This window comes from Theobroma umbraticum, unplaced genomic scaffold (assembly GCF_002168275.2).
Source record: "Theobroma umbraticum cultivar Fairchild unplaced genomic scaffold, ASM216827v3 scaffold_95.0, whole genome shotgun sequence".
Taxonomy (NCBI): Eukaryota; Viridiplantae; Streptophyta; class Magnoliopsida; order Malvales; family Malvaceae; genus Theobroma; species Theobroma umbraticum.
Window position 1 is genome coordinate 5692317 of NW_018397257.1, and position 25660 is coordinate 5717976.

Consider the following 25660-nt stretch of genomic DNA (forward strand, 5'->3'; position numbering starts at 1 on the left):
AAAATCCCCCCTCTTATATCGCATCTTAATTTTTTTTTCTTTTTTTCCATTTGATTATCTTTCTCTCTCTAGAAAAAACTCTTTCTCTCTCTATATTTTTTTCTTCCCTCTTTTTCCCAATCGGACGATCAATCCTAAAAAACGCATCGTCTTCCTCCTTTCGAATCGGGACCTTTCACCCTCCACTCGTTGCATCTGGCCACCGGCGCCGATTAAAAAGACCCGAACCACTCCGAACCCGTAAACCCGGGAGAGACCCGAATAAAAATACATCGTTTTTTCTTTTCAAAAAATTTCGCGGCCGGTTGAGTTTCAGTTTCCGGTGCGATTTAAAAGGTGCGCACGATTATTAACCTGCGCATCCTTTCCATTTATACACAAAAAAGCTTATCTTTAGACCCAAAAAGCTCTCATTTTTTTCATAAAGGTCGGCCTCTTTGTTTTGCACAATAATCGGCTTCTTCTTTTTGGCGGTCGATTTTTCTTTTTAATTTTTTTTACCAAATTTTGTCCGTGTGTTTATGAATTTAGGGTTGTGGATTGTGAATTGTCGCTTTGTGTTTTAAATTTTAGGGTTTCTTAATCGGAGTTTCTAGTGTTCGATTTTTTTCGTTTTCGTGTTTGGAGTGATGGATCTATTGTTTCTATGTTCGATTCACGATTTTCCTCTGCTTTTTCGGGTTAGGGTTTCTCGATTGTTTGGATTGATTTAGCCAGGATCTTGATCGTTTTTGTGCTCGAATTCACTTGACAAGTGTGTGAATTTGAATATTTTTGGTTTTAAGCGTCACTTCAACCCTTTCTTCTTCTCATTTTCGTGTTTCATAGTTCTTTGGAGTCGTATTTGAACGAGGAAAGTAACTGTTATGCCGATTTTACAGTTTTGTGTATAAATATTTGAAGCTTCCATGTGGTGTTTCACTCCTTTCAACTTCAATAATGACTTTGAATATGCATTTAGCTGTGTCTTCTCTTTGAACTCTTTGCTTGCTTAGCAAATGTAGCAAAACTGAAAGAGTTTTAACGTTGGATATTGATTTTTTAGCTAGGTGGTTGTTGTCCTTCTTTTAGTAGAGTGTATTCTTTAATGAAGGTTATATTCTCTTGGTTTGCGGTTCTTTGTGAGCCATACCTTTTTGTTCCATCTTTTTGCATTCCTCCTTGTCAGCTGTATGGGCCGTATTTATCTCAGAAAGACTAAAGGTTTTGGCTGATTCATTATCCAGGTCCTCAGCAAAGATTGTGAAGCCGCTTTGTATTCCCACAATCATTCCGTGTAGTTGTTAAAGAGTGGTGTTATTTGCATAGGAATTCCATGTGAGAGAATGGCATTTTTTAGGAACTATTCGAGCGACACAGTCTCACACAGTGTCTTGGAGGAGAAAAGCCAGGGACAAAGCATCGGTAGGATTCACAGCACAGTAGGGAATGAGGACGTAGATGGAACTTATGAAAGAGAATTTGATATTAACATGGATGCACAGTATCAAAGTGATGGGGAGCCGGATGATGCTGTTAGGCTGCATAATGAGGGGGCTGCTGATAATGTTGCTGGTGTTTCAAATTCGAATTTTCAGCCAGCAGGAAGACGAATAGCTCCTGGGAAATGGGGTTCAACTTTTTGGAAGGACTGGCAGCCCATGGATCGTCAGGGGGGATCTGATTCTGGGCAGGATTCAAAATCCGACCATAAGAATTTGGAAGTTTTGGAATATAATTCATCAGATGACAGGGATGATAGATTAGAATCAGACGATGATGAGGCCCAGAAAGAAGTGGGCAAGGGTCAAAGGGGTCATTCTGATGTCCCTGCAGATGAGATGTTGTCTGATGAATACTACGAGCAGGATGGGGAAGAGCAAAGTGATACAATGCATTACCGAGGCTTTAGCAATTCTGTTGGGTTAAATACTAGGCCGCAGTCAAAGCCTGTTTCTGTCAGTACAACTGTGTCCAGGGGTTCAAGAGCTTTAAACAACCGTAACTATGACGATGAGGATGATGATGGCAACAATGATGATGCTGACGCAGACTATGAAGAGGAGGACGAGGAAGATGGTAAGTTATTATTTCTTATTACAGCGTTTCACATCAGGTCACTAAGGTTAAATAAACAGTGCATTGAATTTGATAGATGATGGATGATATATACTCCTATTCTTCTAGCTATACAACACCTTCTAAGTACTTTCCATATTGAGCTACTAAGTTTTTGCTGTCTTGTTTGCAGACGATGACCCTGATGATGCAGATTTTGAGCCTGACTATGGTGTTGCAAGTGGTCATGCGGGGAATAAGGTTATTAAATTGGTTTAACTTCTCACTTAATTTGTTTAACTTTATTATTTTTATTTTGTACACCTTCACCCTTGTAGTTTTCTAAAAGCACATCATATCCTATCTTTTCTTTGTCCCAAGTAAAGAGACAACCAGGAAGAAAGGAGAATGTGATAAGCTGCTCAATTTAATTGTAGGACTTGAAGCATGTAGATTTCTGTCCATCCATTTCTCTGTCGTTTAAAAGATGGTTGGCTCAGGAGTAAAATTTGCATTAGAATTTAAGCCACCCTGGTCCTTCTGGTAAAAAAAGAGAAACCATTCTAATTATTTGAAGCATGAAGTGCATCTCACTGCATATGGGATGACAAAAATTCATCATTATGCTGGGGAGGGATGTTACCAAATTTATACCTCTTTTAGAATGTAGAAAGATAGAGAGTTTCTCAAGTGTTTCTTCTTACTCTGATGGAAATGGTGATGAACACTAAAACTTGCGTGGTTTTAATCTGTCATGCTAACCTAGAAATTGTAGTAAGATTTTTTTACTATAATATTCAATCATAGGGACAGAATTAAGAGAATCCAAGATAAATTAGTGAAAGAAATTCGTTGAGCCTTTGCTGTTACAGTGTTTAGATGATGGTGGCAGTTTGGGATAGGTAATGGAAAGGCCTAAGTTTGTAGGATATGTAGGGCATTTTGGTTTAAGTTTGTCAGTAACTACTTGCAAATGTTTGATTTTCTTGTTGGGCAGGGCTGGGGCTGTGGTCTGTATGGCAGAAGTAAAGCCATATATGGTAAATTGGGTTGGAAAGATTTAATTCTCTTTATTGCATTGGAAAGACCAGTCCATCTTAATGAATGCCACTTCAGATGCCTATCCTGGCATATATGAGATGAAATGGAGTCTCTTATGGACTTGAGAGGAGTCACTTGGTTGGATGAGCAATTAGCCTAGATTATTATTGTTATTGGTTTTTGAAAAATATATCTAGTCCCCTGAAAAGGCTTTTGTCCTCATCAAGAGAGAAGGTTCCTCCGCCTCCTCTTTCTCCTTCTTCTGCCTCACGCTCTCTCTCTTGCTGGTGCTTTTTGAAAGAATTTTTTTTGTACCTTGATCTCTAAATGATGAATAATTGCCATGATGCAACCAGAGGTGATGTAGGACAGATTTGTTTGGTGGCCGTGAAAGTGGGGAAGTTAGCATGGAAGTCTGTGGATTTCTATTTTATAGGTTTGGAATGGGAATGCTTTAGGCTTTGGGCCTCAACTATGTAAGGGAATGGCTGTGATATAGGAGATTATTTGTTGGATAAATGCTGAGACAATGGATGAGTTTTAGAGCAATTTTAGCATGAGGAAAAAAGATTCTATCATGTTTCTATTAAATATGAGGGGGGCTGTTTACACTGAAGTTCGTAATTTTGTGGGATTGCATTTGAAGTTATCTCTTTGATGAAGGCAGATCCAGGCTTATGTATATAGATTATTTAAATTAAAGATTTAAGGTCTCATTGCATGGCTTCAATGGAAATTATGGCTTGAACATAATTCTGATTGTTAAGGTCAACTTAGCTTCTTCCTATTTATGTACTTTGAAGGACTAGTTTTTTGCAGAGTTGAGTATGAACCGTTTATAGTGTGGTAGATTGTTGGTAATTGCTCTTTTTCTTCTTAATTCAATGTTCTATTCCCTTGCATGTCCAACCAAAGTTATGTCCAATTTAATTATGTTATGCGCTTTCAATTTTACTGATGACTGATTTTTGGCTGAAAATTGAAAATGCAGAGGCTAGGCATGGAGTGAAAAATTGAAACATTAAGAATGGTAGTTTCCAACAGTTTGAGCCTGCTTGCGTCGTGGATGTGTTCTAGTAAAGATAAAGTCAAGCCTTGAACATAATTTCATAATGGCATCAAAATGTTAAGAATGAGACTAAATGGGTTTACAATAATACATTGAAAAATTTTGAGCATTTCTGTGGTTTTTATTTTTATTCTTTTTGTGTATCTTATAACCTTCTTTAACGTGTGTGTATTCCATGACGTGATGTCCATTCATTTTTTTCTTCAGATTGGTAAAATTAGTTTCAAATTTAGCCATTTTACTAGTTTCTGGGGAGAATATTGGAGTACATGTGTTCTTTGGTTAAAAATATGTTCTGTGGTGGTCATGGAGCTTGACCCATGAAGGCTTGTTGCTTATGCCTTATCATCAGCTTGATACTACTCCCAACTAATTTAGTTCTTACTAAGCAGGATAAAGATTGGGATGGTGAAGATTCTGAGGAAGAAGACAATAGTGAAGGTGATGTAGATGTCTCAGATGAAGATGATTCTTATTACAAAAAAAGGCCTAAGGGTAGGCAACAGGTTAAAGTTGGGCGTAATGTTAAACCCAATAAAGAACGTAAATCCTCCAATCGGCAAAGAAGAGGGAGATCTTCATTTGAAGAGGATGAATACTCAGCTGAGGATTCTGACAGTGAAAGTGATGGTGATTTCAAAAGCATGGCAAGGAGAGGTGGAAATCTCCGCAAAAATAATGCCCGTTCTAATATGTTGACAAGCATGGGAAGAAACAATGAAGTTCGTACTTCTAGTAGGTCTGTTCGGAAAGTATCATATGTTGAGAGTGAAGAAAGTGAAGAAATTGACGAAGGCAAGAAGAAAAAGACACTGAAGGTGAAGTCTGCTTATCTTGTTGCCTTTAATTTATCATTTTCGTCCCTACTTTATATATTTGCTAGGTGTGTTTGATCTTTCATATATGATAAAATTGTATGCTTGTAAATTGGACTTTCTTGATGTAGATTATGGAAGTTGGTATTTATGTTTTTTGCAGATAATTTGTATTATTGACTCCGTAATCAGCATCTCAGTTGCATAACCTTTCTTAATATCCATATTGTGTGAATCTGTATTTTTTTTGGGGACTTGAAGCTGTATTATTTGTTCTTGCTTAACAGTTGCATGGCTAGGATCATAACATTTTTGTTGCCTTATTGTTAGTCATTACTTCCTACTTTATATTTGTAGAAGATTAGTTTGATATTTCATATTGATGTAACTGTTTGATTGTAGAATGGACTTTATAAGATCTAAATTATTCAAGTTCATATTATTGTATTTGAAAGATAAAATGTAATATTGATGCTGTAATCAGCACTTGAGTTGCATTCCTTTTGTCTCTATCCATTTTTGCGTGATCCTGTATTGTTTTTTCTTGATTAACAGTTGCATGGCTAGGATATGACATTTCCAAATTGTCTTTCAACTTTAGGTGATTAATAATTTAAAATTTGGGGTGGGAGTAGTACAATGGCGTTCCTTTACTCTCCAAGTTTCTTATGTGGCTATGTTCCTTTATCTTAATTCAAATTACTGCTGTAAGAGATTCCTTGTCTAAAGTGTGTTGACTTTTTCTTTTGTGAATTTCAATCCACTATGTTGAAATATCTAAATTTTATGCTGCTTTTTGAGTAATATCATTATTTTGCCTTTTTAAAAAGTTTTATATTATTTGTTCAGGATGAGGCTGAAGAGGAAGATGGTGACTCAATTGAAAAGGTGTTATGGCATCAACCGAAGGGCATGGCTGAAGATTCTATTAGAAACAATAGATCAACAGAGCCTGTTCTGCTAAGCCACTTGTTTGACTCTGAACCTGATTGGAATGAGATGGAATTCCTGATAAAATGGAAGGGCCAGTCCCATCTTCATTGTCAGTGGAAATCGTTTTTTGAGTTACAAAATGTATGATTTTATTCCTTATATAGATTTTGTGCATCAGTGCATTTGTCTTTTAAGAGGCATTACTTTGTGGAAGTTTATTTCTAGTACTCAGGTTTTCACTCTTTTCTTTCCTCTGTTGACATATTCTGTGTGATTCATACGTGAGTTTGCAGCTTAGTGGTTTTAAGAAGGTTCTAAATTACACAAAAAAGGTGATGGAGGATGTGAGATACAGGAAGGCCCTTTCACGTGAGGAGGTACTTTTTGAATCTATAAACTTTTGTTTCTGAAATTCTCATTAAAGTTGTCTTTGAGGACCTTTCCAAACACTTTGGAAAATATTACTTATTTTGAATTACAGAAATTTTCTAAATTCTTGTGAAAAAAAATTCAAGCCCTGTGTATATCTTGCTGTGTGTCAGTTAGATGGGTTGTTGTCTTGGCAAATGAAAAGGAAATGAGTGTGACAATAGGTATAACACTATATAAAGTTCCTTGAGGCTTAACTATTCGAAAGAATTTAAGCCTTGTTGGGAAAATGGGAAACACTTGGTGGGATAATTTGGGTTTCTGTTGATGCCTTCTTGAGGGCAAACTGTCGCTTTTTTTACCAAGATGTTTTAAGCTAGTCCGTTATTTTAAATTTTTGTTTATATTTTTTGTAAAATGACAATTTGCACATTCCCTAGATGAGAGCTAACCTACTGAGTCTTGGTTTGGTGGAGGTCATGCTCTACATTCTTCTGAGGGGCCTTTTTTCCTGTTGGGAAACTGGACTTGTTGCGTATATTCAACATTTGGCTATCTAGCATATGGTGGATAGCAGCAATATATGCCTTTATCAATACTGTTCTCTTTTTTGTAACATTTTCAAAATTATTATCCTCGCTTCTTGAGGTATATCATAGAGGTTAGTTATCTTAAGGTGAATTGCACATTCATTGGGGAGCCTGGAATATTTGAAACAAGTGATTCCTGCCTTGGCAGAGAGAGTAAAAATGAAAAAAAAAAAAATACACTTGCATTAAACAGATTGTAAGATAAAACTTATTTTTGGAAGTAGTTCATCTCTAATTCTGTTAGTTGTCTCTGTTACCTATTAGATTGAGGTCAACGACGTAAGTAAGGAAATGGACTTGGATCTAATCAAGCAAAATAGTCAGGTTGGTTTCAATAAATTCCTTGTTTCTTCTGTTGCTATGTTTGGATTTTTTGGTTGTAATCCTTAATTGCAATTGGTTTACCATATTTGTTTTCAGGTGGAGAGAGTAATTGTTGATCGAATCAGTAAAGATGCCTCTGGGAGTGTGATGGCAGAGTATTTAGTCAAGTGGCAGGGATTGTCTTATGCAGAAGCAACTTGGTAATTGTCTAGATTAACAGTTCTATAAAATGTAGAATTAGTGTCTTTATACCTCCAGCTAACAAAGTGTCTACTATCTTGTGGTGCCATTGTCTACTGTTTCTCTTTCTTGATGTCCTGCTTGACAGAAAGCTTCAGCATTTATGATTGTGGTTGCTTATTTGTTGTATCAGGGAAAAGGATATAGATATTGCATTTGCTCAAGATGCTATTGATGAGTATAAGGTAACATGTCCTGCAAATTGTATGTGTGCTTTTTTTATTATTATTATTGTTTACTTTTTCCTGTAATAGGTACCATAACAGTGTTTATAATGTTGTCTGTCTGCGTGTGTGCATTTGTGGACACTATGCCTGTAGGCAAATAAGGCAAATTATTAAGAGCGATGTGGTTATGACCTATCCTTCAGCATTTTTGCATCAAGAGGGCCTTTCTGCATGAAATGTTATTACAGCAGGCATTACTGGCATGGCCTCCTTGTTGGCATATTAGACATATTGCAGTAATGTATTTGATTTGATCTTTAAGGAGGTTAAAGCAAATGAAGCAAACTGGTGGTATGGAATAGAGAGTGTGTTTATTGTGCAGAATAATTGGTCTCCTTGTCATTATATGTTAAAATGGGTTCTTGATACCTAACTTCAGAATCTGAAATATAGGTATTATAATACTAATTAAATTACAATTCAAACTCTAATTTGATCTATGAAGTGCACAGGCCATATTTTCTTTTTTAACTATCCCAAGAAAATGGGAAAAAGGTTCATTTTTTTTTATGTTTGCTGCCTACTTTATTTTTATCTGTTTTTTTTCCAAGAAATTATTAAGCAATCAATAATTCGTTAGATGTTCTAAGCAGTTAGTTGGGGCTGAATTAGTTGAGGCAAATGGAGAATTGAGCATTAGGTTTTATATCTGATCACATTTCAAGCTGGAGTCAAACCTGTATAAACCATGAGTTGGCATCAGCAATTGAAACGGAATCTGTGCATGATAAATTGAAGTTGATAATACCCATTTAAACTCATTATCTGTTATTACTTTGTCCAGTCTTTGGAGTTTCCTGTTCTTTTCATTTTGTTAAATTATTGTTGAATATGCTTGCATAAATGCACACATAAATACGTATAATATTTTCTCATAGTGTCGTAAGAATTCAACTTATTTTTTTCTCATTTTGTGAACAGGCTCGTGAAGCTGCAATGGCTGTGCAGGGTAAAATGGTAGATCACCAGCGTAAGAAGGGCAAAGGTCTGCACTACTAACATTGTTCTCTGTATGTGTGTATAATTAAAGTTTGCATCATACAATCCCTGACCCTTTAAGCCCCATATTGAAAACACTCTTAGTTTCTGCTAGTTTTATTGTTATAGTTTCTCAATTTACCATATAAATTGATCATTTAATTGGGTTATGTTTTTCATGTTTAGCAAGTTTGCGGAAACTTGATGAACAGCCAGAGTGGTTAAGGGGAGGAAAACTTCGTGATTATCAGCTGGAGGGTTTGAATTTTCTCGTTAACAGGTGTATGCTTATCTCTGTTGCCTTAGATTAGACATTTTATTTTACAAAAAATGGGTGTGTTAATTCTGAGCATTCTGCTATATCTATTAATGCATGTTTTTCATATTCACATAACAGTTGGAGAAATGATACTAATGTCATCTTAGCTGATGAAATGGGTCTTGGTAAAACTGTTCAGTCAGTGTCTATGCTTGGTTTCTTACAGGTACACCACTGGTCTTTTAGGGATAGCTGTCATTTATCAATATGTTGAAGTTTAAGGGTTTTTCATTGATATTTTTATTTTTCAGAATGCTCAACAAATACCTGGTCCATTTCTTGTGGTTGTACCATTATCCACCTTATCAAACTGGGCTAAAGAATTTAGGAAGTGGCTTCCAGATATGAATGTTATTGTATATGTTGGTACTCGTGCAAGCCGAGAGGTGAGTCATGTTTTTCTGTTATGTGTGCTTCTATTATCTAAATCTAAATAGGTATGATTTTTGCTGTTGCTTTAGTATAATTTTTTATTTGTTACCAATTGGTTTCCACCCAAATATTTGCTTTGTTGTATAGGCTGTTTTTTTTTTTCTCTTTTTCTGCCCGCTGAAGTTATAATTTGCTGTTACAACTTGTGATAGTGATCATTTGTGTAAACTTACGTATGGTGAGTGGTAGTCCCAATAATTTTATCCCTTCCCAGCCCTAACGTATTGTTGTTACTGTTTTCTTTTCTTCTTTCGTTGGCAGGTTTGTCAGCAATATGAATTTTACAATGACAAGAAAATTGGCAGACCTATTAAATTTAATAGCCTGCTGACTACATATGAAGTAGTTCTGAAGGATAAGGCAGTACTCTCTAAGATAAGGTGGAACTATTTGATGGTTGATGAAGCTCATAGGTTGAAGAATAGCGAGGCGCAGTTGTACACTACACTTTCGGTATGCCATATTTTCCAATCAACTTACTTTTTTTCCAATCAACTTACTTTCTGTGTTGTATAATTGTATTGGTTTTTTTAATTTGATTAATATTGGTTGATGCCATTCTGTTTGCGCAGGAATTTAGCACTAAGAACAAGTTGCTAATTACTGGAACTCCATTACAAAACAGTGTTGAGGAGCTTTGGTATTAACTTCTCTTCCTTGTACTAGTATGATTGTTGCAGGTTTTGTTCACTTCAGGAGCAGATTTTTGTCTTCCAAGTTTTTTTGATATGTGCTAAAAGAAAAGGGTTTATCAAAGCTGAAAATTATTTCTGATATCAACAATATGCTATATTCAGACATGACTAAGTTTCTTTGCCTGCATTTATATTTTATAGCGATAGTGAGTGTATTGAGGATAAAATTTCTCTTAATTATTTAATTTATTATTATTGTTACTTTTATTTGTCCAGATGTATATACACATATCTCTATTTAAAGACCGCAAGTGACTACTATAATATATCTCATTCTTCGGTGCAAAAGGGCTTAAATCTATATTGCCAAGAGTTAAATGAAGTGTCTTCTTGCTGCTTGAATAATTCGGCTTTGGATTTTTTTAAACAAATGGAGAAGTACAGTCTTAAGAAGTTACTGTGTTAAGTTTCTTTTTTCAATAGCCTGCTCTATATTAGTGCATGAACCTTTTGAGAATATCTTCTTGGTTCATCTATTACCAACTCTAATGATATTGAAGTTGATGTGAGCTAATTGCTTTCACCATAACTGCTATTGTGAACCTTCTTTTTCCACGATTTCTTGTTGACCACATGATATGCTTTTAAACATGTCTTTTTTCTCTCTCATGAAATGTTACATGGGTAACTGAATTTGTTGACTAAATCATTAAATGATACATCACTCTCCAACTTGTCAGAATCCATAGTTCTATTTGTTTCAAATTTGTTTAAACTTGGAAGCTAGCATGGTGAACAGACTTATGATTCCTCTTTCACTCATTGATGAATAAAACTTGCGTGCTTCTTCAGCTAGTATATTTTATTGTTGACAACCCTGAAAAATATTTTGACAGGGCTCTGCTTCATTTCCTTGATCCTGACAAGTTCAAAAGTAAAGATGATTTTGTTCAAAATTACAAGAACCTTAGCTCGTTTAATGAAATTGAGGTATGCCATTACAATCAGAACACCTTTTATCATGTTTCTGAGTTGGTTAAATGATTTATGACTTGATCTAAGACCAAAATCTGTATTGAATTTGCACATAGCTTGCTAATCTTCACATGGAATTGAGGCCTCACATTCTTCGAAGGGTTATCAAGGATGTGGAGAAGTCTTTGCCTCCGAAAATTGAGCGTATCCTTAGGGTTGAGATGTCTCCACTTCAGAAACAGTAAGAGTTATAACTTGATTGTGAAGAAGTGTTATTTCTTTCTATCACATAAACATGTGTTACCAATTGTACTAATGCAGGTACTATAAGTGGATTTTGGAGCGTAATTTCCATGACTTGAACAAGGGTGTTCGTGGCAATCAGGTTAGTATCTTGTCATTTTGCAGCTTGAGGATTTTATCTGTGCAGCCCTTTGTTGTGTTTTTCTTTTTTTCCTCTGTATGATTTTACTTCATTTTATTACTGATAAAAATATGCAGTTTATAGATAAAATATGTATTTCAATAAAAACAGTTTACAAAGTTTTTCTTCCCTTTCTATTATTGTCAAGCAGTGCTATCAACTATAGAAAATTGAATCAGGTCTGTTCTTTTAAATTGCAGGTCTCACTTTTAAATATAGTAGTAGAGTTGAAGAAATGCTGCAATCATCCTTTTCTGTTTGAAAGCGCAGATCATGGTTATGGTGGGGACACTAGCATGAATGATATAAGTAAACTGGAGAGAATTATATTAAGCAGTGGGAAACTAGTTATACTTCACAAATTGCTTGTCAGGTTGCATGAAACTAAGCATCGAGTTCTAATCTTCTCCCAGGTTTGTATTAGAATCTTTTACATACTTCTCAGCCACTTGTTCACTGGAAGCTTCTATGCAATGTTTAGGAACTTAGAGGGAAAAGGAAGGAAATTCAAGGGGGAGGAGTTGAGAGAGGATGAGAGGGTATGGTTCTCCTCGTTGGGCTTGTTGAAAATAATGGAAGGAAAGAGAAAGAAGGGTTAATGTTACACAAATTGTATGGTTAAGGAGATGATAACTTTTTAATATACTTTTAGTCGCATCCTTTTGTGAGTTATTAAAAGAAAATAAATTTGAGGTTACTTTATTTTGCTCTAGCAAAAACTTTAGTAAGGTAATAACTCCCCTCCAAATCCTCTCAATTTGGAGGAATTGCAGGAAATGATGGTTTTGCTGAACAGGTTTATCTCCTAATCCCTTCTGCTTCACTAATCACAACTAAGGGAAATGGAACCACTCTCCCTGCATCCCCTTCACTTTCCCTTCCCTCCTCTTAATTTAAACAAAGCTTAAATATTGATGTTATATTCGTCTGTGTGTGAGTGTAGATACTTACATACACACACACACGCACACTTGTGTGGTAAGAAATAATATTATTGTATTTGTGATGTAGGTCAGCTAGGTCATTAGGTTTACGGCTATTTTCCAATCTAAATTCTTGAGAAAAACAGGGAAAACTGAATAAAAAAGTGGTGTCTGTATGTTTTATAGTTTAATTATTTTCAAGTCCTATTACATTTTTTGTTTATAATATATTTCTAATCTCATCGTGGATGGGGTGTTGGAAAGTTTTCTTGTGGATATTAGAGTATGTGCTAACCAGTGTTTATGTTTTTAATGGAGGATAAGTCTGATAAAGTTATGCAATCTGGTGTTTTACATGTTCATATTCTGCTAAAATGGTAAAACTTTGCAGATGGTTAGAATGTTGGATATACTAGCTGAGTATATGTCGCTCAGAGGATTCCAATTCCAGAGGCTTGATGGGAGTACAAAAGCAGAGTTGCGACAGCAGGCTATGGATCATTTCAATGCACCTGGAAGTGATGATTTTTGCTTCCTTCTTTCTACTCGGGCCGGTGGCCTTGGTATCAACCTTGCAACTGCTGACACTGTTATAATTTTTGATTCTGACTGGAATCCCCAGAATGACTTACAGGTCTTAAACTGGACATTGTGTCCCCGCATCATTTTCTATTTTTCCAGTGAAAATCTAGCAGTCTCTTTATTTATGTTTGCTATTTTATTTTGCTTCAGGCCATGAGTAGAGCTCACAGAATTGGGCAACAAGAAGTTGTCAACATTTACAGATTTGTGACAAGCAAAAGTGTTGAGGAAGACATCCTGGAGCGGGCTAAGAAGAAGATGGTCATTTACCTTAACCTGCATGAATGTGTTCATATACATACATAAATGCATATTTAAATGTAAATTATGTATGTATGTGAACAGAGCCTGATTTATTTGTCCTGTTTTGCAATATAAAGCCAATAATTTGGCATGTTTTCTTGCATGGTGCTTTTTCTAGGTGCTTGACCATTTGGTGATCCAAAAATTAAATGCAGAGGGTAGACTGGAGAGGAAAGAAACAAAGAAAGGGAGTTATTTTGACAAGGTAAGGACATGCTGGAAGTAATTATTTTAGTATGCTGTCTTAGTATGTTGTATATTTGTTTTTTAATTGTTGGATTGACCATCGTGACTAACTCAGCTTGATGCCAAAATAGTATGGTGTTGCTCTGTATTTTTTAAAATTTTTTGTTTTGGTCTTTTAGCACTTTTTAACATTCTTTTACCTTTCCAGAATGAGTTATCAGCAATTTTGAGATTTGGGGCTGAAGAATTGTTCAAGGAGGAGAGAAGTGATGAAGAAAGCAAAAAAAGGCTGTTAAGTATGGACATAGATGAAATTCTTGAAAGGGCAGAGAAGGTTGAGGAGAAGCAGGGTGAAGAGCACGAGAATGAATTGTTGAGTGCTTTTAAGGCAAGCAATTAATACTTTGTTATAGTGGTGGAGATTTTTCATGTTCTAGTTTATAGATTCATTGAAGTCTTATATAACTGGTTTCTATTTCTTTCATCATGCTTAGGTTGCGAATTTCTGTAATGCTGAAGATGATGGGACTTTCTGGAGTCGTTGGATAAAACCAGATGCCATAGCCCAAGCTGAAGTATGTTCAGATATTTTCATCAATTTTATACTACCCAAAGTTTCTTGAATGTTGCTTGTACTTTTTTAAGTTCTATGTTCATATTAGACAATTAGTTGGGGCCATCTGCTTAAGTTATTCTTCTCACATTAGGAAGCTCTAGCTCCTCGTGCTGCGAGAAACACCAAGAGTTATGCAGAGACAAGTCAACCTGAGAGAAGTAACAAAAGAAAGAAGAAAGGCTCTGATCCTCAGGAGTTTCAGGAGAGAGTACAAAAGCGTCGTAAAGCAGAATACTCTGCCCCCTTGGCACCAATGATTGAGGGAGCAAGTGCTCAAGTGAGAGGATGGTCTTACGGGAATCTGCCTAAGAGAGATGCTTTGCGTTTTTCTCGAGCGGTAAAGTTCTTGTCTTGTGGAATTTGTGTGGCACATACAAATATATTCCGCATTTATATTTTCTAAGCAATCTAACATGTAATTGTTATTGCTACTTAAAACATTTTCTGCAACACATTTTCTCTTTTAAGTGCAGCCCTTGCACTGTGAAAGTTCTCTAAGTCAATTTAATTTTTATATATACCTTCCCACCCCATGCCTTTTTCTTTTCTTCTTTTCTTCTTTTTAAAAGCAGTAGGTGGAAACTTAAGGTATTAGTTAATTGAGCCATAATTGAAGCACAGCTTTACATTTTATTTTTTTAGATGTTTTTAGTTACAGGTTGTTAAGACATTTTTAGCATTGAGACCATCTCTTCTTGTGGATAGTCATTCCTCTGTTGCAATTATGTTCTGGTCTCTTTCCCATCTTTTGTTTGATTTTATTGTGTTCTTCAGGTCCTTTGGTCATTGAGGCTTGCAGAAGATGTAACGCAAAGACCTTTAACCTGTTCATTTGTTTCTTTGAATTACTTATGGGAACACCTTTTCTGCATTTTTTTGCTGGTTGCAATATGAGATAATTACTATTTGGAAATTTTTTTCATGGTGAAAAGGGCATTAAGATTCAATTCTGGAAGATAACTTGCCATTGTCAAGTGCTTTCCTGAGTGAGTCTTAATTTACTTCTGCAAGGACCAACCTCACCAGTTTTCAACCAAGTTCCACCAACGAACTATAATCATTTATTAATTATCACACTAAGCCCTGTTTGCTTTCTTTACGCCAATATGATGCGTGAGTGTTACTATTTAATTGCATAAGGTTACTGAATTCTATCTAGTATGGTTATGTGTGGTTTACATTTCTGGGTTTATTATTTTAGAACTTGCACATCTTGTGGTCTATGTCTTAGCCTAAATTGTTCTCAAATGGTGCCACTTGCAACTGAATGGAAGTTACTTATACTAGTTTTGTTCTTTGTATTAATTCATATCTGTCCTATTATTCTGATCCTGGAAACTGGTTGTCTCTTTTTCTTTGTGAGCTTATGTCAAACTAATTTTTTTATCCTCTCTTTATTTTGCTTTCTAATAACTTTGGCTGCACTGGAGGACAATTCTGGATAGCTGATCAATATCTTGTTTACTTTTGCTTCGACTGTGAGCTTATTAGAGGCTTAGAAAGGTCCTAGGTTTTAGGTAGAAGGATTTTAAGTCAGTTAGATTAGATTAATTACCTGACCTTCTACAATTTTAGTACTCAAATAAGAAAAATACTGAATTTACAGGAAATCATTAATTGTTCTATTTAGAAAAATTGATTCTATTCAGCAATTCAAGCTTTTTTTGAGTCTAATAATATATCTATCTGTTTTAATGGACCACTGTCAGATGTATCCATTTGTTTAAGTTAATTTAGCAACAAAGGAAGTGGGCTTTTTAGAAACACTGAAATGTAATTAATGAGGGATTAATGTCCTTCTAACCACTTAATCTTCCTTTTGAGCCTCATGTGGACATTCTCCCTTCATCAGTCCATTCCTCCCATTTAGAAATGGCATCTTTTCTATCCTTCTGCATGTCTTCTCTATGGTGTCTCTTTAATTTGTAGCATTTGCCTCTTGAATAATTGTAGGTAGTGTTGATCTAATTTTCTGTGCTTTTGTTCTGGCTGTTTCCTTACTGCTTCGGAAATCAGGTTATGAAATTTGGGAATGAGAGCCAAATCACCATGATCGCAGAGGAAGTTGGTGGTGCTGTTGCAGCAGCTCCAGCTGATGCACAGATTGAGCTTTTCAAAGCTTTACTTGAAGGATGCAGAGAAGCAGTTGAAGTAGGAAATGCAGAACCTAAGGTTTGTTCAATTAGTTATAAATTGTATTCTTTCTCAATTCTACATTGGCATCTTTCATCCATTGGAATTGTAGAGCCTTATGGAATTCTCATATTTTGTGCTAAGTACCTGCAGGGACCATTGTTGGACTTCTTTGGTGTGCCTGTTAAGGCGAATGATCTGATCAATCGTGTCCAAGAGCTTCAGCTCTTAGCAAAGCGAATAAATCGATATGAGGATCCCATAAAACAGTTTCGTGTGTTAATGTACCTTAAACCGTCTAATTGGTCTAAAGGGTGTGGGTGGAATCAGAGTATGTATAACCCATTTATGTTCTCTTTTCTAAGAAGGTAATTAAAGGAAAATTGCTTTGGACTTATTGTACTTTATTCTGTTACTGCCATTAGTTGATGATGCAAGATTGCTTCTGGGAATACACTACCATGGATTTGGAAATTGGGAAAAGATAAGGTTAGATGAAAGGCTTGGCCTCACAAAGAAGATTGCTCCTGTGGAACTGCAACACCATGAAACCTTTCTGCCACGTGCCCCTAATTTGAAGGAGCGTGCTAATGCACTCTTGGAAATGGTATTGCTAGTACTTGGAATGTCAATATAATATGGAGAGTTATTCTTACTGTTTAATAAAACATTAAATAATCCTTTTTTACTTTCAAGAAAAGTGTTTACATTTTTTTTGATAAAACAAATGGTAAATCAATTGGGTTTGTTACAGTTTTTGTTCAGTTGGAAAATTCTTGCTATGTTTATTTGTATGAAAACTTCTTCTTTTTCTTGGTTTAGAATTGACAAACTCTTTCTCTTCTTTGACCTCATAATTGGTTTTGTTACATGTGAATTAAATGATTGGAAAGTTCTGAATCTATTTGTTGTTAAAGTATCTGAAGTCTCTTGTTGATGTTTCTCTGATGGTTTTTCCAGATACACATCTTTTGTTTTTTGCATACTTGTGTTCTAGGCTATATAAGTTTCAAGCTTGACCTAGGCTTCATATTTATCCTCTTCATTTATAATTTGAACTGACTGGGACCTTTCTTTACAGGAAGTTGTGGCAGTTGGTGGTAGGAATACTGGTATCAAAGCTGGTCGTAAGGCTTCAAAGAAGGAAAAGGAGAATTCTCTAAATGTATCAACATCTCGTGGCAGAGACAAGAAAGGAAAACCTGGTTCTCCTAAGGTCAGTTTCAAAATGGGTAGGGACAGACCTCAAAGACCTCAGAAAGTTGAACCTTTAGTTAAAGAAGAGGGTGAAATGTCGGACAATGAGGAAGTATATGAGCAGTTCAAGGAAGTGAAGTGGATGGAGTGGTGTGAGGATGTTATGATTGACGAAATAAAAACCCTTCATCGTCTCCAAAGATTGCAGACTACCAGTGCAGATCTTCCTAAGGATAAGGTATTGGCTATTTCTGTTCCCAATCCCTCGTTTTACATTTGATTTGTCATTTTAATTGTTTTGTGAGCCGGAGTTGTGTTCAAAAGTTCTATTTTCTTCCAGGTGCTTTCAAAAATTCGGAATTATTTGCAGCTTCTTGGCAGGCGGATAGATCAAATTGTCTTAGAACATGAGGATGAGCTCTATAGACAAGATAGTACGTGATTCTTCATGCTTTATAGTTTATTTTATCCTAGTTTAATCACCATTTCGTCTATGCATTTGGACTCTCATGTACACATTTATGTTTTAGAAGTTTCAAGAGTCTGGATGTTTGATAATATCTTTTATGCAATTTCAATTCTCATTGCAGGGATGACCATGCGTTTATGGAACTATGTCTCTACATTTTCAAATCTTTCTGGCGAGAGGCTGCATCAGATTTATTCCAAGCTTAAGCAGGAGCAGGAAGAGGATGGAGGGGTTGGACCATCCCATGTCGACGGCCCTGTGACTGGTCATGTTGATAGAGATGGTGATTCTAATACTTCCCTCCTTTCTCACGTTCTGTTGAGAAGCAAAGAGGGTACAAGAATGTGATGGCCTATCAAACATCACAACCAATTCACAAAGGCATTGATACGGCAAAGTTTGAAGCTTGGAAGCGACGACGGAGAGCAGAAGCTGATATTCATCCCCAACTTCAGCCCCCGACTCAAAGACCTATGAGCAATGGTAGCCGTGTAATGGATCCAAACTCCTTGGGGATTCTTGGGGCAGGACCGCCAGATAAACGACTTGTTAATAATGAGAGACCATATCGGATGCGTCAAACTGGATTTCCGCAGAGGCAAGGTTTTCCCTCAGGCATCAAGTAAGCTTTTAGTGCTGTGCTGGATAATAGTCGATGGAAGGAGTTATGATTGGCTTTGGCCATGTGGCATTTACTGCTTCAGCCATTGAATATTCTCTGGGATTCTTTTTTCACCATGGGAATAAAAAGTCGCTACTCCAATCTGGATTGTTTATGGCCGGATCAAAGAAAGAATCCGTTAGATGGGATTTCCATCCATGTAAAAAGACTGGCTTAGGAAGAAGGCAAAAGATCGACTAACATGTGCAGGGCATGCAGCAGGGGCCTTGCAACAAATTTTTTTTTTTAGAAGTGAGTCCAGTAATTTGTTTACGTATATAGCAAAAGAATAGCAGAAAAAGAAATTGCAATTCAATTTCAAATATACATGCACGAGATGTGTAGCATGCGCAGAAAGAAGTGTACATTATCAGTTTTGAATTTTTTCTTTTCCAACGTGCAAATTTTGTTAGTAATAATATTGGCATAAATTTGAATTTCATGCTCAGAGAGTTTTGAGGCCTCTGTGTTTTTACCTCACTGACAGTCTAGTGTAAAAGCTTGAGGAAAATCTGAAGTTGGAACTTGTGTTACAAGGTACACAACTGAACAGCTCTCAAGATTGGAGTTGTGAGTTGTTTCTTATATTCGATGACGAAGCGTGTAAGATGGTGTTTTTAATTTAATGCGTTTGGCATTTTAATTCCTTTTTTGATAGGAAAATGGGGTCTGATCAAGGTTGATGATGATGATGACAGTGAAAATGTGGGAATGCCTTGCCTTGTTCTATTCTCAGAAGCAAGTGGCTTCTTAGGTAGCCGAATGTCTCCTCCTATCCTATCCTATACTGTTGAAACTTAAATTTGTGTCTCTGTCTTTCATTGTGGGTTTGTGAGGTGTAATAGGATTTATCTGCATGGTCATGCTGGGTTTTCGGTTCTATGGTTACAATTTTATGACAAAAGGGGTGGAACTCTTTTACAGCTGACGAGTTCGACAGGCAGCCATAAAATAGGGGATAAAAGAAAACGAAATTAAGAATAGAGAAACCAAGATGAATAAAATGGGAGGGGCTGTGTGGTCAGTGTTGCAACAGGCAAGAGTGTGGCTGACACCACTTTATCATGTTATCTTTTGCCATTGCTTTCTCAACCTCATAATCCCACCCCCAAAACATCTGTTCCATGTCTATTTCGGTCTAAGAATACAAGTATGGTTACCATCAGTTTTAGGTTTTCCTAGGAAGGCCTCCTTTTGATCTTATTCATTGCATTTGTACCCTTGCCAGGGAGCCAGTCAATTACTGGGTTTCATTCAATTTTCACAAGTAATATTCAAAGTGTTGGTGCTTGGCTGGATAGGTGCCAAAATGAATAAGATTAAGCTTTATGGGATTGGAAAGGAATTCTTCAAACATACACGACCCTATATGCAAAAAGAGAAAAACCAAAAGAAGGATAGAATCCAACAAATAAAAAACAGTACAAAGAAACGTTTTGGTTCTTAGATGTATTCCATGTCAGTGGTTCGTAGCCGCAGGATTCCAACTGGTTTCTCCCTTATCTGCCACGTTGGAGCCACTTAGGACCCACGATTATGTTGATTGGTTCTCCCGCGCTCTTGTAAAAATGTTACCAAGGCAGCCGCAGCCTGCAAATCCTTCTCTCTGCCAAAACAGAGTTCATCCAACTTCGTCTGAAGATTCTCTTCAGAGGTATGACACTTCATCCGCATGTATATATGTTTTGGACTTTTACAGTGCTGGGTACTCTCCCTTTTCAAGCTTTCTTAGTTTTTCTTTTCATGTCTTGACTTCTTCACCAAATTCAGGGTTATAGACATATAACAAGAAAACGAAAACGTCATGTTAATATCAAAAGAGCTAGTGTTTCTATGATTAGAAATGGAGGAAATTATGGGAAACAAGCAAAAGATGGAAAAACGAAAGAAGAAACAATGATCACGGTTGTTTAACCAATCAAATACTACCATGTTGGTGATAAAACCTTTTCTTCTTATGATTCTATTTGATTGAAAGGGAAATAATCAGTTCATCGAGGGTTTTCTTCTTCTTAATGTATCAAAGTCATGTCTTCAAGCAAAGTTTTATCGTCTTTTATCCTTTGCGGGCTTCATACCAAGGGAGAGTAAATTATATTTTTGTGACGTAAAAGCTTTTATTAAAACTGTTGAATAATACCTCAAACGAGTTGTTTGAAAGTCTTTCAAGTTACTCTGCTTTTGCTCTTTGTCCATTAGATTTTGCATGCAAGTTTGTTTCCATAATAGGCATATTAATTGCAGTGATTGTTTTTGGTTGGCTTCAATCATACAAAAACAATGCATGTTTTATAGAAAACTGCATGTCATCTAATGAAATTGAGAGTGATTTTAGTATCCAATCAACCTAGTAAATGCACCTTAGAATCCGTGTATTTTTTTTTTTTATGATTTGAAAGTGGTAAGATTATGATAGGAGTTTTTTAGTTAGAGTTGTAATGCAACAGTATTACTTACTGAGGATTAACTTTTTATATACAATTCAAATCCTCCTTCTTAGTTTTTCTAACATGGTATCAAGGTCGCCTTGAGAGACTCCTTGGAAGCCACTTTGGTTGTTCTCGATCATTGTTTCACATGCCACCTAGCTCTTTTCACACTCACATGTTAAGATTATGATACAAGTTATTTATGTTAAAGTTGTCTTAACAGAAAGCTAAGAGGATGAGATTTATTGTGATTTTTTTTCCTTTTTATCAGAGAAGTTCTGACGCTGAGAAGCGTAGGAAGTAGTGGAATTTAAGTTAATCGGTGACATTCCTTGGAGGGAGAAACGATGGACTACGTGTATGGACCAGGAAGAAACCATCTCTTTGTTCCAGGGCCAGTTAACATCCCGGAACCTGTTATTCGGGCCATGAACAGGAACAATGAGGATTACCGTTCCCCTGCCATTCCTGCAATGACAAAAACTCTTCTGGAGGATGTCAAGATGATTTTCAAGACTACTACTGGAACTCCTTTTATGATCCCAACTACGGGTACTCATGGTTTCAACTGCTGACAAGTTATCAGTTATCCATAACTCGTTAATGCTTAAGAATAGCCAACTTGAGATCTAAAACATATGTTCCTTAAAATAATAGTAAAATAGTTGTTTGTCAATGATGCATGGAAATCCTTTTGGTTTTTCAAATTGATATTATCAATCAGACGAGTATTATGTTTTTTATAGCAGTATCTTATCTTATTTGTTATGGCTAGTTTGTGAAGTTAATGTTGCTATTTTGGTTCAGGAACTGGTGCATGGGAGAGTGCACTTACTAATACCCTGTCTCCTGGAGATCGAATTGTATCTTTCCTTATTGGACAATTCAGTCTGCTCTGGATTGATCAGCAGCAACGCCTCAATTTCAATGTTGATGTAGTTGAAAGTGAGTGGGGTCAAGGTGCTAACCTTGAAATTCTGGCAGAAAAGCTTGCATCTGATCACACACACACAATCAAGGCTATTTGCATTGTTCACAATGAGACTGCAACTGGAGTCACCAACAACCTGGCTACAGTGCGGAAACTACTTGGTAAGTGTATATTTTTGTTCTTTTGGCTCTGGACTTATTCCCTAAGCACTCCCAAGTCTGCTTTGGATCTGTTGTCTCTATCCTAGTGAAAGCCCATACCAAGTTCAAATGAATGAAAGAATTGTTTTTTTGATCTACTGCCAAATTCTTATGTAGTCCTTGGAACATTCCATTTGGATTCAAATTATGTGTATTTACCTTTTGTTCTGCTTTATAAAACGTTTTAAGTTATGTTATTTTACCTTGCTCTTTTTAGTGCATCTTTCCATTGGATTCCTTTTCACTGTCTATTCTAGTTACATAGTTCCCATGCTTTATGTTTCTTCTCAGATCACTACAGGCACCCAGCACTACTTCTTGTTGATGGAGTGTCCTCAATTTGTGCCCTTGATTTCCGTATGGATGAATGGGGAGTCGACGTGGCTTTAACTGGCTCTCAGAAGGCACTTTCTCTTCCCACAGGAATTGGTCTTGTCTGTGCAAGCCCCAAAGCTCTAGAGGCATCCAAAAGTGCAAAATCTGTCAGAGTTTTCTTTGACTGGAATGACTACCTCAAGTTCTACAAACTGGGAACGTTTTGGCCCTACACCCCTTCAGTCCAACTGTTGTATGGGCTTAGAGCAGCTCTAGATCTTATTGTGGAGGAAGGACTTGACAATGTGATTGCAAGGCATAGCCGTTTGGGAAAAGCAACAAGGTGAGGCATGTTTATCTTTCTTGTTCTATGTCTGAATTTTCACCAAGTCGAAGACGTGTCTCACATATTCAATCTATTAACTCGGGGATTCTGTTATTCACTGAAGCCTTAAGAAAGCCCAACAATTTTCTTGTTTGAGGTCCTCTTTGTCACTTTTACTTTATTCTGTTGGGATTCTTGTAGTGGTTGATTTGGTAGGTTGCACATTCTTGAAACAGGCTTGCCGTGGAGGCTTGGGGCTTGAAGAACTGCACACAAAAGGAGGAATGGTACAGTGACACTGTGACTGCTGTCCTTGTTCCCCCATATATTGATAGTACAGAAATTGTTAGAAGGGCATGGAAGAGATACAATTTAAGCTTAGGTCTGGGCCTTAACAAAGTGGCTGGTAAAGTGTTCAGAATAGGACATCTGGGAAACCTAAATGAGGTAATGTCTTTCCTTCTTGTCATGTATATAATTAAGATTTCAATTTCTATCAATGATGAGTGGTCCTTTCCTTAAGCGCCTACTTTCTGTGCGTATTGTTAGGGAACTGGTAACTTAATGTTAAACAATACTGGTAATCTAGTAGCTTAAACTAATAAACCTGCATGTGTTCCTCTCACCTTGGCTTGGCAAGTGTGGGTGGTGCAAAACTGCAGTGGAGCTAGCTGGGTGTTGAGATCCATCTAGGGCCACAATGATCCAAGGCAGATGGGGTGGAAGAGTGCTGCATATGCAGCTTGATTAATCAGAATGCAATAGGTTTATATTTGATTAAGATTTGAAACCTGTGAGATGAACAGGTAGGCTGAGCGGGATGCCTACAGTTACTGCTAACCTCATATAGTTACTCTTCCCTGATAAATATTTGCCACGGCATATTTGGTGTCTTCTTAGTTTAATTCACATTTCAAACAAAAAGTGCATTAGTTTCTTTTTATTTTTTTCGAATGATGCCACGTTATCATATAACACCAGGTACTTTTGTTAGTCCCCTGACTCTGTTGAAGTACTCTTTGTCTAATGATCTTTAAAACAAGCTGTCAGTATTACCATCCCTTTTGTTTGTTTGATTTTTTTTTATTGTCTCTTGTTTCCCATGTACTTTCTCTTCAAAAACAAATAGTAACTTGTTAGAAGCATTGGCTACTGTAATTTCTCATCTTTATTCATTTATTTTCAGTTGCAACTGTTGGGTTGTCTAGCTGGTGTGGAGATGATACTCAAAGATGTGGGATATCCAGTTAAGCTTGGAAGTGGAGTTGCTGCCGCCTGTGCGTACTTGCAGAACACCATCCCTATGATCCCTTCCAGAATTTGATGAACCTGCTATCCATGTAGTTACTTTTCCTTTACCATCAGCTTCAGGGTACTCTGTAAAAACTGTTTCCCTACTTTGCTTCTCCTCAGGCATTCCGAATCCCGTACTTGATATGTTACTTACTGTTGTATGCTCTATTTCATATATGTTTATTTTTTGGCCATATTTTTTAAGCGTCAAATTGCTCAGCAAGCAGTTGCATGCGCTTTAGAGGGCGCACAAAAGAAAAACAAAGAGAAATAAGAAAATGGAAAGAGAAAAAGTAAGAGAAACGCCTTTAGACCTCAGGCAGGAATTTTGAAGGTTAGTTTCTCTTTTATAGCATTTCCAATCAAACGATAAAACATTATAAAAGGCTCCCTAATAAAGTATTTGTAGGCATGGTGGTTTAAATCGAACTGTTCCAAAAGTCTAAAGCTCTATATCAAAGTTCATGTTTCACTCCTCCTCCTCTGCAAAAATTGCATATTTCGTGCTTGGGCACTGCATAGTCACTGTTAGCTGCACTGAATACGACTGCATATACATCAGCACCAGGGAGAAGCTGGAGTTTCTATTAGGAATAGGATTGCTTTAAACAACACCCTAAATGTGTTTAGTCCAGCTTCAATGGTCTTCAACGTTCAAATCTTCATGCATGTTGTTGTAGAATTGACTACTGCGGAGGTAAGCATAGTTGGTATTGATGAAGTTTTACTTTGATAATACGTTTTAATTCTAATTTGTCATGCCTAAGCAGATAAAGCAAAAATAAATGAAAACGAAGAAATGTCACAAGCAGAATGGGAATACAACAGGACTTGGCAGTAACCTACTTGACTCAATGTAGTATTATATATGAAAAGCAGAGGCTTGAAAGGCATGGCCGTGGATTTAGCCTTAAAAATTCTTTCCTGCCATTAGTTAAAACCATTTGCTACTGCAACAGGTTTCATTAGCATCGCATGTTAGGCAGAATGGGGATACAACAGTGCTTTGCAGTAACCAACTGGACTCAATTTAGTACTATAAATGATGAGCCTTGATATGTAGAGAGCAGAGGCTTGAAAACCATGGCCGTAGACATAGCCTTAAAAGTTGTTTCTTGCCACTACTTAAAACCATGTGCTACTGCAATAGGCTTCATGAGCATCACAAGTTAGGCAGAATTTAGAGGGCATGGCATCAATGCATTTCTCACAACTCAAGGAATATCCTTCAATAGTAACAAGTAGTCAGCTGATTGTTCAACCTTGATTCACAGGCCATTCTCTGGTGCCATGGTGTATTCATTTCCGGTGGGACCTTAAGTCATTTTAATTGTGTAACACCTAAACTTCATAAAGACTTTACTATATGATTTCTTGGAACAAAGATTCACTAAGTATATGCAGCGATTCCCGACCTAAAAAATGAAGAAATACTGTTGACGGTATTTTCTTCAACTGAGGAGCAGGTATGTACCCTCTGAAGGGTAGAACATGAATGGTTGCAGAGTTAGAGCTTTTAGCTGCAAATTCAACCTAAAACAGCACGTGAAAGCTTGAATTAGTCTTTGTTGGAATGGCAGCTGCAAAAGTACAGAACCTTCAGAGAAAGCTAACGAAGAGAGGGATGTTATCAAATGACACAGAAAATAAAGAACCAAGTTCCGTTTTTGGTACAAGAAACAGGGGCAA

The 25660-nt window shown here is 36.6% G+C and overlaps 2 protein-coding genes across 2 annotated transcripts; both read left to right on the forward strand.

Moving 5' to 3' along the window:
- On the forward strand, positions 1 to 18920 carry LOC110412044 (protein CHROMATIN REMODELING 5-like). The gene is given in 32 exon segments (XM_021422455.2): positions 1 to 427; positions 1227 to 2058; positions 2231 to 2298; positions 4540 to 4965; positions 5812 to 6036; positions 6189 to 6272; positions 7119 to 7178; positions 7275 to 7378; positions 7552 to 7603; positions 8567 to 8630; positions 8810 to 8903; positions 9021 to 9108; positions 9194 to 9328; positions 9636 to 9827; positions 9947 to 10014; positions 10906 to 10999; positions 11101 to 11225; positions 11306 to 11369; positions 11609 to 11821; positions 12723 to 12965; positions 13064 to 13174; positions 13335 to 13421; positions 13611 to 13790; positions 13897 to 13977; positions 14110 to 14355; positions 16035 to 16190; positions 16305 to 16482; positions 16577 to 16758; positions 17233 to 17586; positions 17689 to 17782; positions 17939 to 18109; positions 18112 to 18920. Coding segments are annotated over 31 exon segments (5304 nt in total). The 5' UTR covers positions 1 to 427; positions 1227 to 1325; the 3' UTR covers positions 18444 to 18920.
- Positions 18921 to 19980: 1060 nt separating this feature from the next.
- AGT (alanine:glyoxylate aminotransferase) lies at positions 19981 to 24167 on the forward strand. Its single transcript, XM_021422456.2, has 6 exons — positions 19981 to 20132; positions 21179 to 21459; positions 21715 to 21999; positions 22330 to 22696; positions 22915 to 23125; positions 23865 to 24167. Exons 2-6 carry the CDS (start codon positions 21255 to 21257, stop codon positions 24000 to 24002), a joined length of 1206 nt encoding a protein of 401 aa, XP_021278131.1. The 5' UTR covers positions 19981 to 20132; positions 21179 to 21254; the 3' UTR covers positions 24003 to 24167.
- The last annotated feature ends 1493 nt before the right edge of the window (positions 24168 to 25660 follow it).

Bases quoted from the DNA above. Each gene is read 5' to 3' on its own strand.
- AGT (XM_021422456.2), top strand. From the start codon at position 21,255: ATGGACTACGTGTATGGACCAGGAAGAAACCATCTCTTTGTTCCAGGG. The intron at 21,460-21,714 runs GTACTCATGGTT...ATTTTGGTTCAG, and splicing joins TTTTATGATCCCAACTACGG to GAACTGGTGCATGGGAGAGT. The intron at 23,126-23,864 runs GTAATGTCTTTC...ATTTATTTTCAG, and splicing joins ATCTGGGAAACCTAAATGAG to TTGCAACTGTTGGGTTGTCT.